This window comes from Ruditapes philippinarum, unplaced genomic scaffold (genome assembly GCF_026571515.1).
Source record: "Ruditapes philippinarum isolate M1 unplaced genomic scaffold, ASM2657151v2 ctg2973_1_1_1_1, whole genome shotgun sequence".
NCBI lineage: Eukaryota > Metazoa > Mollusca > Bivalvia > Venerida > Veneridae > Ruditapes > Ruditapes philippinarum.
In genome coordinates, this window is record NW_026855973.1 from 30,361 (window position 1) to 46,156 (window position 15,796).

Here is a 15,796-nt window from a genome sequence, read left to right on the forward strand (position 1 = left end):
TTTTTTTTGTGTATTATAACAGTCCATATTTTACATTCACTTAATAAGTTTGTCATATATTTGTAATTCTTATACCTTAATTTTGTAATTCTTATACCTTAATTATATCTATTTAATTAAAAAAAACGTCATAATTATTCTGCCTACACTAGGTATAGGGGAATTTTTCTGTTGTAGTACACAATTGTATTGATTCATACATGTATTTCAAAACTACAACTAGACAAGCAAGGTCATCGTGAATTCAATAAATAGAATTATTGATCAGGGGGTATTTGTAAAATCACCACAACAAAATGTACTTAACTATGCAGTTAAAGCTTTTTCTTATGCCCTGGTCAAAAGTGCATAAAATCATTGCTGACCTGTGTATGAACTAAAGGGATTGAGACATTTACGAATTCAGCTTGTTTAAACATATTTATCTAAGGTAGATTGCAAAACGAGTTTTCGCAACTTATATAAATTATTTTCGAGCCCTGGAACCAACCAGTACCGGTGTCATATAAAGAAACATGGTCCTGACCCGATCAGGGCCCGAATCCATGATCCCTAGGTTTACGCCTTAACCACTAGGCCACCGCTTAGATACATTGAGACGAAGTCACATTTTCTATTTCAATGTAATTCGATTTTAAATATATTTATTTTGAAAAAAAAAGAGATATATGAAAAGTTTCCGTATACATCAAAATTACTATTACGATCAATGTTTTACGATACTGTACATTGTTACGGTGTACTTTTACGATACATTGATGCGATAAACTGTTACGATACATTTTCGATACACCGTGACGATAAATGGGCCGTAATAAAATGTATGCATATACCAAATTTAAAGTCAATATATTTAAAAATATGTTCTGAGAAAAAACAACGTTAGAAACTTACAAATCAATAGGAACAAGCTTTTTCTTTCAATATTTCTACTTTATAAGACAGTAAATTTTTCAAAAATACATCAAATGTCAAAGAAAGATTATGAAATATAGCGCGATTGAGGGTTGAGGTTATCTTTCTTAACTAGTGCAACTTTTATGTATACAGTACAGGGTGATCCAAAATATCTGATAACATTTTAGTGTCTTGTATGTTTTACATCAATCACACATCATTTTATTTAAACACATATTTAAACTAGAGATTTTAAAAATTAATTTAACATTAAAGTCATTTTGTATAATGAAAGAAAAAAATAAAAATGAATCTCATTAAACAAGATTTGTAATTTTGTTGTGTCGGCTATCCTCGACTGACCCTGTCTGCTTAAATCTATTTCACTTGAAGCTTTGTGAGTCTGTCATCATCAGGATTTTTTTTCTGCATCATGCGAATAACAGTAACTAGAGACTTGGTCTCAAAATAGAGTTTAACTATTTCTGCAGCTTTCTGATTAACGTCGCCATCTTGAAGAAAATCTTTTATTTGATGACGTCATCTATGACGTAATGACGTCAACGTTTTCCGTACATAACTTCTGACATAAACTTATGAAATGGTATATAACACTTAATTATTGCACCAGAAATGACTTATTTGTTCAACTTCAAAACAGCATCAGATATTATAGATCACCCTGTTCATAATATGAAAAAGGCAAAGCCTCAAAGCGAGCTCGATGTACTTTTTACGTGACAAGTGCGTGTGACGTCACACGTACTGTGTTAAATATGGCTCCGCCCCTGTCGTGAAATGAATAACGAGTTTTGAAAACGTTGATAAAACTTTGTTTATTTTATTTCACTCTATATTTTTTCAAACGAAATAAAGATTATTTAAAGTGAAATAAATGTAAAACTTAAAACGTTTGCGACATTAAAATAGCGTACTTGATTTGTTTGTTTTGCACGTGCTGTTTGGCGCTACATTGTGACGTCACGTAAACAATACTTTAAACGTCTGTACAGCGTTAACGACTGAATAAAAGATATTGGTGTTCGGATTCATTTTCTTAGTTAGACCATTTTCTTTCATTCTAGATAGTTTTCACAACAAAATTCGACAAAAAATTGTTTTTATTTATCAGATTTCAAACAAAATGGCGCCTTCGATTTTCATTTTATCATTCGATATTTTATACACAGCTTCCGTTATTCTGGTTCCCTGTCCAATTATGGTTCCCATAGACGTGCGCGGGTGACCAGTCTAGACATCCGTTTTCAGTCAGAATTCCTCAGTTTTTATCGTTATCTTTAAATTCGAAAGGTTGCGATGTGTCCAATTCGGTACTTCTGACGAAAGTTTTCAAAATCATCACTTAGCAGGTACTCGCGTTACCGTAAAGCTCGCTTTGCGAGCAGGCCCTTCGGGCCAGCTCGTCGAGCTCGCTATAATAAGTACAAGAATACACCCAGTTGAACAAATAAAGTAATTCAAATTCAAGCCAGCACAAAGCTTTTAATTACACAAAAATGTTTCTAAAATGAAAAAAGCCTGTGAATAATATGAAAAAGGCAAAGCCTCAAAGCGAGCTCGATGTACTTTTTACGTGAAATAGTATGAAATAATCGCTCATTTTTATTTCAAATGCAGTGACAAGTGCGTGTGACGTCACACGTACTGTGTTAAATATGGCTCCGCCCCTGTCGTGAAATGAATAACGAGTTTTGAAAACGTTGATAAAACTTTGTTTATTTTATTTCACTTTATAATTTTTCAAGCGAAATAAAGATTATTTAAAGTAAAATAAATGTGAAACTTAAAACGTTTGCGACATTAAAATAGCGTACTTGATTTGTTTGTTTTGCACGTGCTGTTTGGCGCTACATTGTGACGTCACGTAAACAATACTTTAAACGTCTGTACAGCGTTAACGACTGAATAAAAGATATTGGTGTTCGGATTCATTTTCTTAGTTAGACCATTTTCTTTCATTCTATATAGTTTTCACCACAAAATTCGACAAAAAATTGTTTTTATTTATCAGATTTCAAACAAAATGGCGCCTTGGATTTTCATTTTTATACACAGCTTCCGTTATTCTGGTTCCCTGTCCAATTATGGTTCCCATAGGCGTACGTGGGTGACCAGTCTACACATCCGTTTTCAGTCAGAATTCCTCAGTTTTTATCGCTATCTTTAAATTCGAAAGGTTGCGATGTGTCCAATTCGGTACTTTGGACGAAAGTTTTCAAAACCATCACTTAGCAGGTACTCGCGTTACCGTAAAGCTCGCTTTGCGAGCAGGCCCTTCGGGCCAGCTCGTCGAGCTCGCTATTATAAATTTCACAAATTGAATACAAATGAATAAGCTTACAGGTTTTCATTTTAAAGCAGCACGCCTCCAGATTCATGTTAAATTTCATGAAAACTTTGATTATGTAGTTCTATTTGACAGTAAAATATTGTGAGGTGAACAAATAAAGTTATTTACATATTGTAATTGGCACTTACAATCAATGCAAATAACCAAAAAAAAACCTTACTGCGTTAGTAACGCAGTAGAAATATGGTGATAAAATACTGCAAAATAAGTCTTAAATCGCAAATAACATGTACTACACTTTAACATTGATCTTGATTGTTTTTACCTTTATTGAAATATTAGTACATTTTTCTCAATTTTCATTTTCTTGAAATATTTTGGCTCATCTGAAGGCGTGCAGCTTTAAAATGTTTTTTTCGCTCATCGCAAAATCAAATAACGATCCAGATTAAACTGTATGCACGCTTTTTTTTATGTTTCATAATATTTCATGTTCATGCTTAACTACATGTATATACTGACATAAGTATATAACTGTTATACACTGTCACAAACTTGCTGAATTTACTAAAACAAAACGACATATAAACATAATAATTTAGTGAACAGCAAAAAGGGGAGTGCTTATCGTGTATCCCGACGATGAGGATTCATATTATAAAAATAGAAATGTTGTAATAATCGGTGTTGCTTATTTTCCATCTCTTTATCATCAAAATGACAAACACTAAAATGATAATCAACAATAACTTAACAGTTTTAGAAACAACCTGATAGTTCAAATATACAGACAGGTCATGTTGCTGATATGAGGGTGAATCGGTTAAATTCAATTAGTTAAAGATAGTGTAACAGGGAAAGAAAAATGTGTAGACTGACTTGGACTCGAACCCGGGACCTCGGAAAAACGTATCGTGAGTTATCCGGTCGCGTACACGGTCTCTTATAGTCCGTGACAGATAGTACTACATGTACATGTATAATATTGTATTTATAGTAACAACAGTAACTATTCAAATTTAGAATAACTCTCATATTTAGTTTTTTATCCAGTTTCATTTATAATTTTATGGACTATTTTCTGTGTCAGATTAATCTTTACCTTTTAGGATTCGGTAAAGATTCGTTTACTACTCCTGCTAAAATACATAAATTTTTAAAGTGAAGAAACTATCGAACTAGATTGTCCCCTCCTCGTATGTTGAAATTATGTTCGTATCGGGCTAATATTCTTCTATAAACTAAAGAAAGAAAGTCACCAAATGGCATATTGTTCATATGATTTACCCCCTCACCGCCCAAAATGGAAAGAAAAGAAAACAACGAAAAACAACATATGTGATGATATTATAATAGATAAATCAGAATAATGAAATTCGCTCATATAATAATTTTGATTAACACTTTTTTACCTTACCTTAAGACACACTATATCATGACAGGAATAATAAATCAAAATATAATAGAACGTTAGTTTTATAAATGTTATGGTTAAGTACATACCTAAATGGATATGATATGGGATAGTAATTATGACCTCAACCTATTCTCAAACTTTAAATGTGTAAGATGGGCTACTAGCTCAACTTATGGAGATGGTCCAGTAAAAAGCTGACATATTACAATTTGTAATATCAAAAGTTCAATGTATCATGGTGTTTGAGTAAGTCAATATAAAATGTATTAAATAAACAGATTAATATGATTTGTAAACGTCTGCATGTTTTGTTTCTGATTAAAATGATAAACTGAAGACATGGACCATGCTCTTCATCCCATTAGTGTCTGTATCAGTAAACTCACGGACAATGAGAGATGTTTTACCAACAGACACTCTTGTCGGCTTTATAATCGTAGATGCGGCTGGGAAAATATTTTCTACCATCATATTCCCGTGCTGGTCCAGTATAAACACGCGCTTCTCTTTCTCAATCGCCGCGTAGACCAAACCTCGTCTGCTATCAATACTGCAGACGACATTTTGCGTGGGCAGTGTCCATATGATGTCACCGTTCCTGCTCATGCAGATTACACCAGCTTCCGTTCCGATGAGAAGTTTTCGATTGTCAGGGGCAGTGCAGATTGAGGTCATGTTTCTAAGGAAAGGGTCATCGTTACTACCACTTATAGTCTTTACCTGAAAAAAATGTTTAGTTTTTAAATTTTTAATTTTTGTATTCATTCACGGTCAATATGAGTAAAATGGTGATTTCATTGTCACCGGATGCAACCAATACTGACTCATAAAACCTCTTGGTGTTTATTTCAATAAATAACGCTTAGCGAGATTCGAACGCAGAGATGCTGAGAAAGTAATGGAAATTTACTGTCACAGTAATTTGATTACACGTGTTATGAACGTTTCAGTAAAAATGAACAAATAAACAATCATTTGTCCAGTAGTTCTTTTCGAAAACAAAGACCAAAAGTAAAGTTACGGATATTAACAATGCATGTACTTATTATAATCTCCCATACCTTTGCTGGTGTTAGCGTTATTTCCTCAATGAGACCATACGTGACTTGTAACTTCTCATACGTCACGACCATGACGTCGATGCAGTCCTCTCTGTTCCATACGTGCATTAACGCGAGATGTAGATGATACATGCAGCGTCCATACGGGTCCTCCGTCATCGTTGTTCTCATGTGACACATTCCTGTATACCTTTAAATGCGAGTATGAGATTCAGCAGAGCAATCAGAACAAATGTTACAAGTAAATAACCAACTTGTAAAGTTTGATAATAGGAATTTCGAGAAAAAATGAATAATATGTAAAAAGTTTCCATTCTATCTTGTAACTTAAGACAATGCTTCATATTATTGTATTATTAATACATGTGCATGTAACTGTTAGATTTACAACAATTCAACTCCTCTCGCATGGCCTCTAATGAATGGTTAGGTAATTTAAAAGGTTCAGCGTTCTTTCATGTCCCTTTGATGAAAACATTTTTACATGGACCGCAAATAAATTAATTTCAACTTTGATTTAATATTGACTTACGCTCTATCCGTCTCGATTCTGTAAAGGAGCTGGAGACGTGGATGTGTAGAAATCAACGATACACCACAACTGTTGTCTAGCACGAGTATGTTGTTAGATTCGTCACGTGTATAACACAACTTTATAGGCGCGCGCAATGCCATACTCTGCAAGAACTGATACCTGAGGGAAAACTTCTGAACAGCTCTTTCAGTTATAGTTATTATATTGTTAGCTAATACGACGATATCTTCGCATGGAAACTCAAATATGGACTGTTGACTGATTCCCTTAAGGCTTAGTGACCTGATGTTGAATACCCTCGACGTTTGGCCAGCAGTAAGACTTCCCGCCGTCAACTTAGGTAAAATTGTTGGGTTTCTCTCTTGTATTTTCTGTTTCACAGGAATTGGATATTGGCTTGATTGTCGAGGAGTCACTGCCGATTCGATGGCTTGATTGTGTACAGAGACGGTGCGGTAACTTGCTCTTGATCTAGGAAAACTCGTGCTTACATCATTTGAACGTGGAGATACATGGGCACTGTACTTATCATTGAGCCTTACACTTTTCTCCTTCTCCCTCATACTATGAAATCGTCTAGAATTAAATGAACTTCCACTTGGGACTCTTCGGACCGTTGTAGGATTGAGCGGAGTCCATTGAGCACTCTCATTGACGACCACTATTGGATCAAGATTTAAATTCACCAGCTCTATGAACTGATCATCCGTTTGAACATTCACACAAAATGGCCGCTTTTCGACTGCAGTGAGGACAGTTTGAAAATGGTCAACTTGATCTTGTAATGGTTTCCAGAGACGTAACAAATCGTGCTGACCTTCCTGCGTTTTAACATTGACTGCCTTCAATTTATCATCCACCAACTTCTTTGTCTGCGAAATAAGGGCTTGAGTGGTTTTTAAATGATCTTTATCTGCAGGTTTTATTTTTGTTGCATTCTCGATCTGCACTCTTGTTTCTTGTATCTTTTTCTTCATTTGTTTGTGAAATCTGTCTACCAGATGGTCTGCTTCCCATACCTTCTGCAGTAAGTCATCGGTATGAGCTGCCGCAACATTGGAGTTGCCAATTCTTATAGCGTGTTCTTCCTGCAATCTGAGCTGACCTAGTAAGTCGTTTATATGTTTTTTGACTTCAGTAGTGGCATCACGGTTGCTTCTAGCGCAACATGGGGTTACTGTGTGCTTTGCTATGATACAGTCGGGACAGAATAAGTCGCGGTGATGAAAGCAATAATATTCCTTAAATTTATCTTCATGTACCTACAGTAAATAAATATACATAAATGTACTCTACGTCGTGTAATTTGAAGCTTTGATTCACATCATTAGAATAATATTTACATATTTCAGACAATGTATTACGGAAGAAACTATGGCTATCTTATGCTATTAACAAAAATTTGTCAGTTGATTTTAATATATCAATTAATCATTATTTGAATCTCAACTTATAAAAAACAATTGAATTAAAAACAATTAAACGCCATTATTGATGTTTGTTACATAAATTATATCAGTTTACCTCGCAAACTTGTGAGTCCTGGAACCTGGCTAGGGTCTGTAACTGTATGACACAGAAGGCGTCGACAGGGAACCAATCTGCCCAATCTTCGGTCTCTATACTCGGAATATGGTGACTTGCACGGCACTCTGGACACTCAAACATTCCATTTTTGTCTTCTCGCTTGTCAAACAAAACAAAACATAGTTATATCATTTGATAATCCGGAGACTGATCAAGTTCATTCGTTTAGTCTGATTTTCGGAAATGTAGAATAAACATTAGCTACTTGTATTTGTGAAAATAGTCGTCGCTGATATAAAAGAGAAGGCAATAACTCAAACATGTAAGGAATGATTTCTAAATTGATTTTTGAAAAGAATTAGTCAATAAAGGAAGATCTGTAATATCTATGTCGATATATAGTATTTAGTATCATATGTGGCAACAATCTACCAAAAAATATATATGTATGTTGTTGGTATTTGTGAGAAACATGATCTGTTCTGAAACAAAATGTTATTATTTATCATATAAAATTATGTCCATACTAAAGCACTTAGAACTCCAAAAACATTTTGTTTTCAGGAAATATTTTATAAAAATATCGATCTAATACATTTCTATTGTTGTTATCAATATTAAAAAAAAAAAACATTTATCAGAAAATGTGCCCATTGTAGACCAATACACTAATATAAAGAAGTATGGACACTTGGACACAGCTTATCAGTGCATGAAAACTTAACAGTAGTTTAGTTGCTATGCAATACGATATAAAACGAAAACAAAATATTCTCAGGACATTTTAGACTTTTGTTATTTTTTATTTTATTTGTGTTGATATCTTTCTTGTATTTTATAAAGTTTTACTACTCAATGAAACGGACAACATTCTAAAACGGACAACATTCTAAGATGAAAAAAATCCAGCTTAATTTGTTTCATTCATAAAAAATAAATTTTGATATATTCTACTGATTTACCTTTAACGCCGATTTAATAAGTCCCTTCAAACAGTCCTTACATAATGTATGTTCACATGGTAACCGTCTCGGGTCCTTCAACTTTCCTAGATGTATCGGACACCTAAAATGTTGTGATACTTGCTCAAAACTCCGCGAAGTTTTCGACATGTTTCCTTATGCTATATCCTTCACATCTACTGTATATCCATCACATCTACTGTATTTGTAGAAATATGTAGTAAACAAATATTTCTAACGTCATAATTATGTTTTGTTCCGTTCCATGGGTACATTTTTGAATAATTATTTTTCAATAATAACAATTGTGAACTATTTTAATTACCGTGTAATTATTCAATTTAAGAAGGACCTTCTTTGCCTTTGTAATACGAGGGTTATCCTTATTTAGAATACGAACAGTAAATGTATCTACTTTATTATGTGTTTATTTATTTCCTTATTTCGGTATTTATCTATGTTAATTGTAGAATAATACATTAAACTATTCAAAATTAAATGGCTTTTGTTTTCACTGATTGTCTTATTAACAAAATCCCCGTGACGAGCAACTACAACTTATCGTTGATCGAAAAAATAAAGATATTGTAACATATACTTTTACAATTCACTATTGTCTTCATTCACGGTTTACAAGTTTCAAAGATAATAGATCAAAACGACCGGCAGTAATTTTACTTTTGTCTACAGTGTTTTATTGTAAAGAATGCCATTTTATTGTATTTAAAATATCGGCGACATAACAGTCTTATAATTTGGGTGTAAATGAACTTGTTACAATACAAAGCACAATGTCAAGGGAAACTGAAATTAGTTTGTTGCCACAAAAACAAATTAAAATGACAAATATTTGTATCGTAATGAAAATAAGACTTCATAGCAAAATGTTGGATATTTTAATTATATTAAAAAATAATAAAATAATCCTACATTAAACGAGAACATATAAAAAAGCTAAAACGTTTTCGTACATTTTTTTTGTAAAATGTCTTTGAATAATTCTGTTTATAAATATAGTGACAGACTACAATGTAACTTCAAAGGAACACATGTATATTTCTAGTATTAAATCAATGCAGTGTACTTTAAAATCAGTCAAATACTAATGTGAATACATGCACAGTGCTTTTCCAGTCACTTTCACTAAACTCCCTAACAATCATCTGTTTCTTCTCCACGGAAACCCTGTTTGGTCTAACAATATCGCACCCTAGAGGGATAATATTCTCACATAGATTGTTCCCAGCTTCATCCAGGACCATCAATTTCCGCTCATTTTCTATGCAGACGTATACTAGCCCTTTGTCGCAACAGACGCTTGCTACAAACCGTACAACTGGACGCGTCCAGACGATTTCACCCGTTTTCCTGACACAGACTACTGCTGCTTCCCCGCCGACTATTAGACGCTTGCCATCGGAAGTTGCCGCAAGAGCGTTTGGGCTGCGTACAACTGAATGTTTATCACTTCCGATTAAAGTTCTTGTACGAATCGGTACAAGTTTGGTAACGTGTTTAGCTGTGAAATTACTAAATGGGTTCCTATCGTAAGATACTTTCAGTAGATCTATGCAATCCGCGCGCAAATCTGTCGTATGGGAAAGCGCGAAATGTTCATGATATTTTGTCCTTCCAAATCGATCCTCAATCATTTGTGTCCGCATGTGGCAAATCTGAGAGTAAGGTTTTTCTGTCTCTATCCGGTACAGTACAGTAAGTGCTGGACACGTACTTACGATTGAGATGAAACGAGTATTGTGGTTGACAGCAATGGTGACATCATCTCGCATAGCGCATAGTCTCCATGGGCAACGTATGTGGATACTTTCTATATATCTGTAGTCAAGCGTAAACTTTTGAATGGCTGTTTCAGTAAGTGTTATGAGATTATTATTGACTAGAACTATATCGCCACATGGAAGCTCAAAGTTTGATACAGGCAAAACGTCTTGTAATCTAGCTGCATTGTCTTTCAAGTTCTTTCCGGAGTCCTTAGAAATGAGCTCCCCTGTTCCAACTTTTGGGAAGATATTAGAATGACTTTGTGACCTTGCATTCTGTGCCAGTCTAGAAGGTGATTGATGACGTATCATCTGGGCTCTCGGTGTAATCTCGTCATGAGTAACGGGTCGTCTGCTTAAGGAATACAGTGTCGGCTGGTTAGATTTCACAGGAGATGCTAGTGTTATAGTTCTTCTGACCATCATTGGACTTGGAATAGACGTCGCTTCTGGTGAACCAATGGATCTTGGAGATTCTTGCTCCACCTCTATAACTAGAGATTGTTGATCAAATTTGCGCAAAGATTTATCTTTTGAAGGTGTTTGCGGATGAACATTTGATTCTGTTGCCACAATGAGCGGATTCTTGTCAAATGAAATGAAATCTATAAATTCTTCATCGGCTTTAACATTTACACAAAATGGACGAGTTTCAATGTCATCAAGAGCTTTGTCAAAGTTCTGAGTTTCGTGTTCCAGGGGTGTCCAAATACTGAGAATTTCATTGACACCGTCTGCTCGTTTAGATTTTGACGGCCTTATCACACCTTCCACGTGGGTTTTCGTTTTACTAATCAATGATTGGATTGTTGCAAGATGATCTCGATCTGAATGCGAGATTTTCGTACTTTCTACGACCCTTTGTTTTGATTCTTTTATTTTCGCTTTCATTGTTTTGTAGAATTTAGTCAAAGTTTTCTCAACTTCAGAAATTTTTCTCAAAAGGTCTTCCGAATGAGAAGACGCAATTTTTGAGTCCATAATCCTCTGCGCCCGCTCTTCTTGTAGTCGAAGTTTTCCGACTAATTCTTTTATTTGTAGACGAACTTCAAGAATTGAATCTTGTAAACTTCCGCATGAACAAGGTGTTTTCGTGTGACCTTCTATAACACAGTCTGAACAAAGAAGTTCTCTATGATGAAAGCAGAAGTATTCCTTAAATTTCTGTATGTGTCTTTCACAAACGGCCGACTGTTCATACTGTGAGAGCGTATGAAGTTGAATGACACAGAACGCGTCAATCGGAAACCCTCGGGCCCAGTCACGGCTTGTACTCTTTGGTACATGATGTTTCGTCCTACAGACCGGACATTCGAACATTCCATCTTTCCTTGAAGTTTGGGCAGTCTCGATACATCCATTCAAACATTCGGCACAAAATGAATGCTCACATGCAAGTATCCTAGGATCACGTAATTTTCCCAAATGAATTGGACAATTAAAATGTTCCACAATATTCTTATATTGTCTATGTTCTGTCATCATGAACTTCTTCTTTCTTCAATTCGACTGAACACTTTTAGTTCGTGTGTATATATGTCTTGTCACAGAGCTGATTTTATATAAAGACTTATTTTTGTTTACTTCGTGAATCAGTTAGATACATAAATAAATGTTTATACTTGTACCGGTGTCTTTTGTCTTTAAGAACGGGTAGTAATTGATACTTTCATTTTAAGTTTAAGGTAAAAATAAATCGATAAAGGGAAGTTAATCAAGTCCTTATTTGATATTCTTCTGTAAAAGTTGTGTCCCTTTTTATCGCCTGCATTCAATCAGCGGTAGAGGGCCGTAACCTTGATATTGCATTTGATGTTTTTGTAAAAGTTATTTCCCTTATCAAACTTTATATTATCTACATACCGCAGTATATAAAATAAAATATTTATTTATAATAATGGTATCAAAACTTTCATATGTCTTCTTCATTTATGAAATGAAAGTGACAAAGTGTAGGTAACAAAAATAATGTACTTGGCAATGTATTTTTCTAGTCTTTGATATTTAATTGCATTACTTTATGTGCATTAGATATCACAAATTTAATCTGTTTACTATTACCTGCAATAAAAAGTCTCGGCATTATGAGATATACTTTTTTCCAGGTTTTTTTCATGAATTTATAAATATGCCAGGATAAGCAGCAAATAAGAAAATTGTTCACAAGTTTACTAACTGTTATTTTTTAAGTGAAATAAAGATATATAATTTAGGACGACGTTAAAACACATAACATACCATTAACAGATTCTTATTTATAAACGAAAAATCTTTTTAATTTGCAAGTATTTTGGTCATTTTGTGTATAGAAGTTTAACAGCGATTACATTGTTCTATAGAACGTGTATATCGTTTCAAAGATAGATAAAAAATGTTTATAAGTAAAAACATTTCTGAACATACAAAGTCGACTGATAGAGTTCCTGTTAAATATGGATTACACTGAACAAGAAGACAAGGTTATGTTGACCAAAATGAAACGTTTGTCTGTGCTATAAAACCAGAACTATGAAGCAGTGACGCATATGTTCATTATTAAATATTATTGCTCGATCTGTGATTGGGAAACATACAAAACGCCCTGGGATGTCATTTTATTATAAAGACCGTGTCATCCGACAACTAGCGTACAAAACGGCGCACGCGCTGGGCACGTGGCGGTTCCGGTTGCGAATAACGTTTTAATGATGCACCGTTGGCCAAAATTCATTTAAGCCGTAATTGCACGGAAAAGTTTTATGATAATTAAACGGAAGTTAAAGTAGTATTCAATAACAGTGAAATGTTAATACTGTGTCTTGTTTTCTAATTGCAAGTTCTCGTCTCTTAATTATTGTTGACTAATTGGAAAACAAGGATTCTTTGATCACGCTCTGTTTTTATTTCGTTGGGTTGAAACAGAAGAGAGATTTCAAATTGTCAAAGCGTGATCATTTTTCATGCTTCAAAATATCATTAAAAAGGGAGGACGTAGCGCACTAACAAGTTGTAAACGCTTAAGGGAGCAAAGGGAATCAGTCTGGCCTTATGTAGACCAATTTGTATTCGATACTAAAAACTTTAAAATCTTTGTTAAAACGTTCGATTATCATTCCCGTTGTATGAAAATATCTACATGTATTTTGTAGATACATGTATTGTACAGTATCATGGAATTTTATTGGTGTACATATATCAAACTGATACTGTAAATTCATAAATACTTTTCGTAACTTGTTTAGAAATTAATTGCTCATCTCATTAAGGAAGACCTTAAACAATAAACATCTTTAAATAGCTGAATAGCTTTCTAACACAAACAGAGAAACGAAGACAGTTGTTATATTAGCGATATAGATCAATTTTATGACAAAGAAGTTATCAAATTATTAAAAAGATAAACATTGTCATGACATGGTATGATTTAAACTTATGCTTCACTTATACATACTAGTTTACTATTAAAAATCTAAACCAACCTTCCTTAAGCTAGCCGATGAAGATACGCGATGAATAATAATTTGAAAAATGAACATAATGAATAACACTATCATTGATAATAGAATAAATTATTGTATTTTTAGAATAATGTAAATGAGTGTAGCATTTTAGCATTATACTTTTCTAAAATAAATGTATAAGGTATATTGAACGCTGTCATAACTAAGATTTTAAGAAGATACAAGATACAAGATACAAGAAACTTTATTTTAAGTCGGTTTACATATTACAAGAAACATTAGCTAATAAGCTATTTACCGACAATAACAAAAGCATAAAACATATTTACTAACATATAACAGTTCTGAAAATAAAAACATATAAAACTATTAGCAGCTTAAGCATGAAATAAGAGTATCAAGGTTAAGAAGAACTTTACAATAAGATGATAAATTAAGGCATAGCTTGATGACATGCACAGTACATATTGTATTAAAGGTAATAACAGTTTCTAAAAGTAATAAATGACTGTAGTCTAGAAATTTAAGTATGATACATATAGCAATGTGAAATAAATAAAAATAATAATAAAAATAAAAAATTAATAAAATAGTAATAGTTATAAGTTAACATCTACAATTATAAATACGTAATTGAAGGTTTCCTAAAAAATATATATAAATAAATAAATAGATAAAATTAAACTTACTTATAAAAGTGCATAAAAATTTATGATAGAACTTATACAGCATAAAAAAGAAACAAGATAAAGCACATACAGTGTAACAAACAAAATTAACTAAAATTAAGTTGCATGCACAGCCTAATGGAATGGGGAATAAGGAGTTTTAATATGAACAAAGCATACAAACACAACAAAGATTCAACTAGCATAAAATACAAGGGTTTAAGAAAAATTAACACACAACATATAATCAAAGCATCATAGCAAACTAAAAGGGATGCACAAAAGCAAGGCAAACAAACAAAACATGTAGTCTAAGCATTTACATAAATTAAAACTAAGCAGAAAAACAAACACATAGCAAATTTACAAGCACATAGCACATTTACAGCTTGGGCCACTCCAGACCTGGATCAGTCTCCCAAACTCTTTGTAATTTTCAACCTTGCGGATGTCATTAGGGAGACTGTTCCATATCTGGGCACCTTCAAACTTAAAAGAATTCTTACCGTATGTTACTGTTTTGACCCTTGGGACATTTACACTTTTTTGATACCTAAAAGAATAATTGGAATTTTTAAATTGAATTAAATCATTTATATATGGTGGTGATTTTCCGTACAGGCATTTAAACACTTCTTTGGCTATTATTTTAATTCTTGACAAATGTAAAGTAGGCATATTAACTTTTTTTAATAATGTGTCATATGAAGAATTAAAATCATTAAATACTATTTTTAGAGCTCTATGCTGGAGTTTTTCAAGTTTTTCTGTGTTTGTTTTGGAGCAAAAATGCCAGACAAGGGGACAGTAGTTAAAATTAGATCTGATAAAAGATTTGTAAATAAGAAGAAGACATTCTGAATTTAAAAATTTCCTAATTCTTAAGAGCACATTTAATTGATTGGCAGCTTTTTTACACATTCTGGTGACCTGTATATCAAAGTTAAGTAAAAAATCTATGTCTACCCCTAGCAGTTTAACACAATCTTCACATTTTATTGTAACATTATCAATTTGAAATTCTTTTAAGTGTTCATTTGTTATTTTCCCAACAGCTATGGCTTGAAACTTGTCAGGGTTAGCTTGCATTTTATTAATGTTAAACCAGTTAATAAGTATTTTACTTTCATTTTCTAATGTGTTTTTCAATATGTCTATTTTAGAGTTGGAGAAGGCTAGAGTATTGTCATCTGCATA

General features: G+C 33.3%; 2 protein-coding genes across 2 annotated transcripts; both read right to left on the reverse strand.

The window, feature by feature from the left end:
* Positions 1-4,521: 4,521 nt before the first annotated feature.
* LOC132745002 (RING finger protein nhl-1-like) lies at positions 4,522-9,245 on the reverse strand. The gene is made up of 5 exons (XM_060733828.1): positions 8,711-9,245; positions 7,746-7,907; positions 6,219-7,483; positions 5,687-5,876; positions 4,522-5,345 (listed from the first exon to the last, which is right to left on the reverse strand). The coding sequence occupies exons 1-5, from the start codon at positions 8,858-8,860 to the stop codon at positions 4,944-4,946; spliced, it is 2,169 nt and encodes a 722-aa protein (XP_060589811.1). The 5' UTR covers positions 8,861-9,245; the 3' UTR covers positions 4,522-4,943.
* Positions 9,246-9,682: 437 nt separating this feature from the next.
* Positions 9,683-12,092, reverse strand: LOC132745003 (uncharacterized). Its single transcript, XM_060733829.1, has one exon. The coding sequence runs from the start codon at positions 11,974-11,976 to the stop codon at positions 9,802-9,804; it is 2,175 nt and encodes a 724-aa protein (XP_060589812.1). The 5' UTR covers positions 11,977-12,092; the 3' UTR covers positions 9,683-9,801.
* Between the last annotated feature and the right edge of the window lie 3,704 nt (positions 12,093-15,796).

Excerpts from the sequence above, each read along its gene's own strand:
- LOC132745003 (XM_060733829.1), bottom strand. The coding sequence starts at position 11,976 with ATGATGACAGAACATAGACAATATAAGAATATTGTGGAACATTTTAAT.
- LOC132745002 (XM_060733828.1), bottom strand. The coding sequence starts at position 8,860 with ATGTCGAAAACTTCGCGGAGTTTTGAGCAAGTATCACAACATTTTAGG. Across the intron at positions 7,484-7,745 it reads AGGACTCACAAGTTTGCGAG|GTACATGAAGATAAATTTAA; the intron begins GTAAACTGATAT and ends TATTTACTGTAG. Across the intron at positions 5,346-5,686 it reads TAACGCTAACACCAGCAAAG|GTAAAGACTATAAGTGGTAG; the intron begins GTATGGGAGATT and ends CATTTTTTTCAG.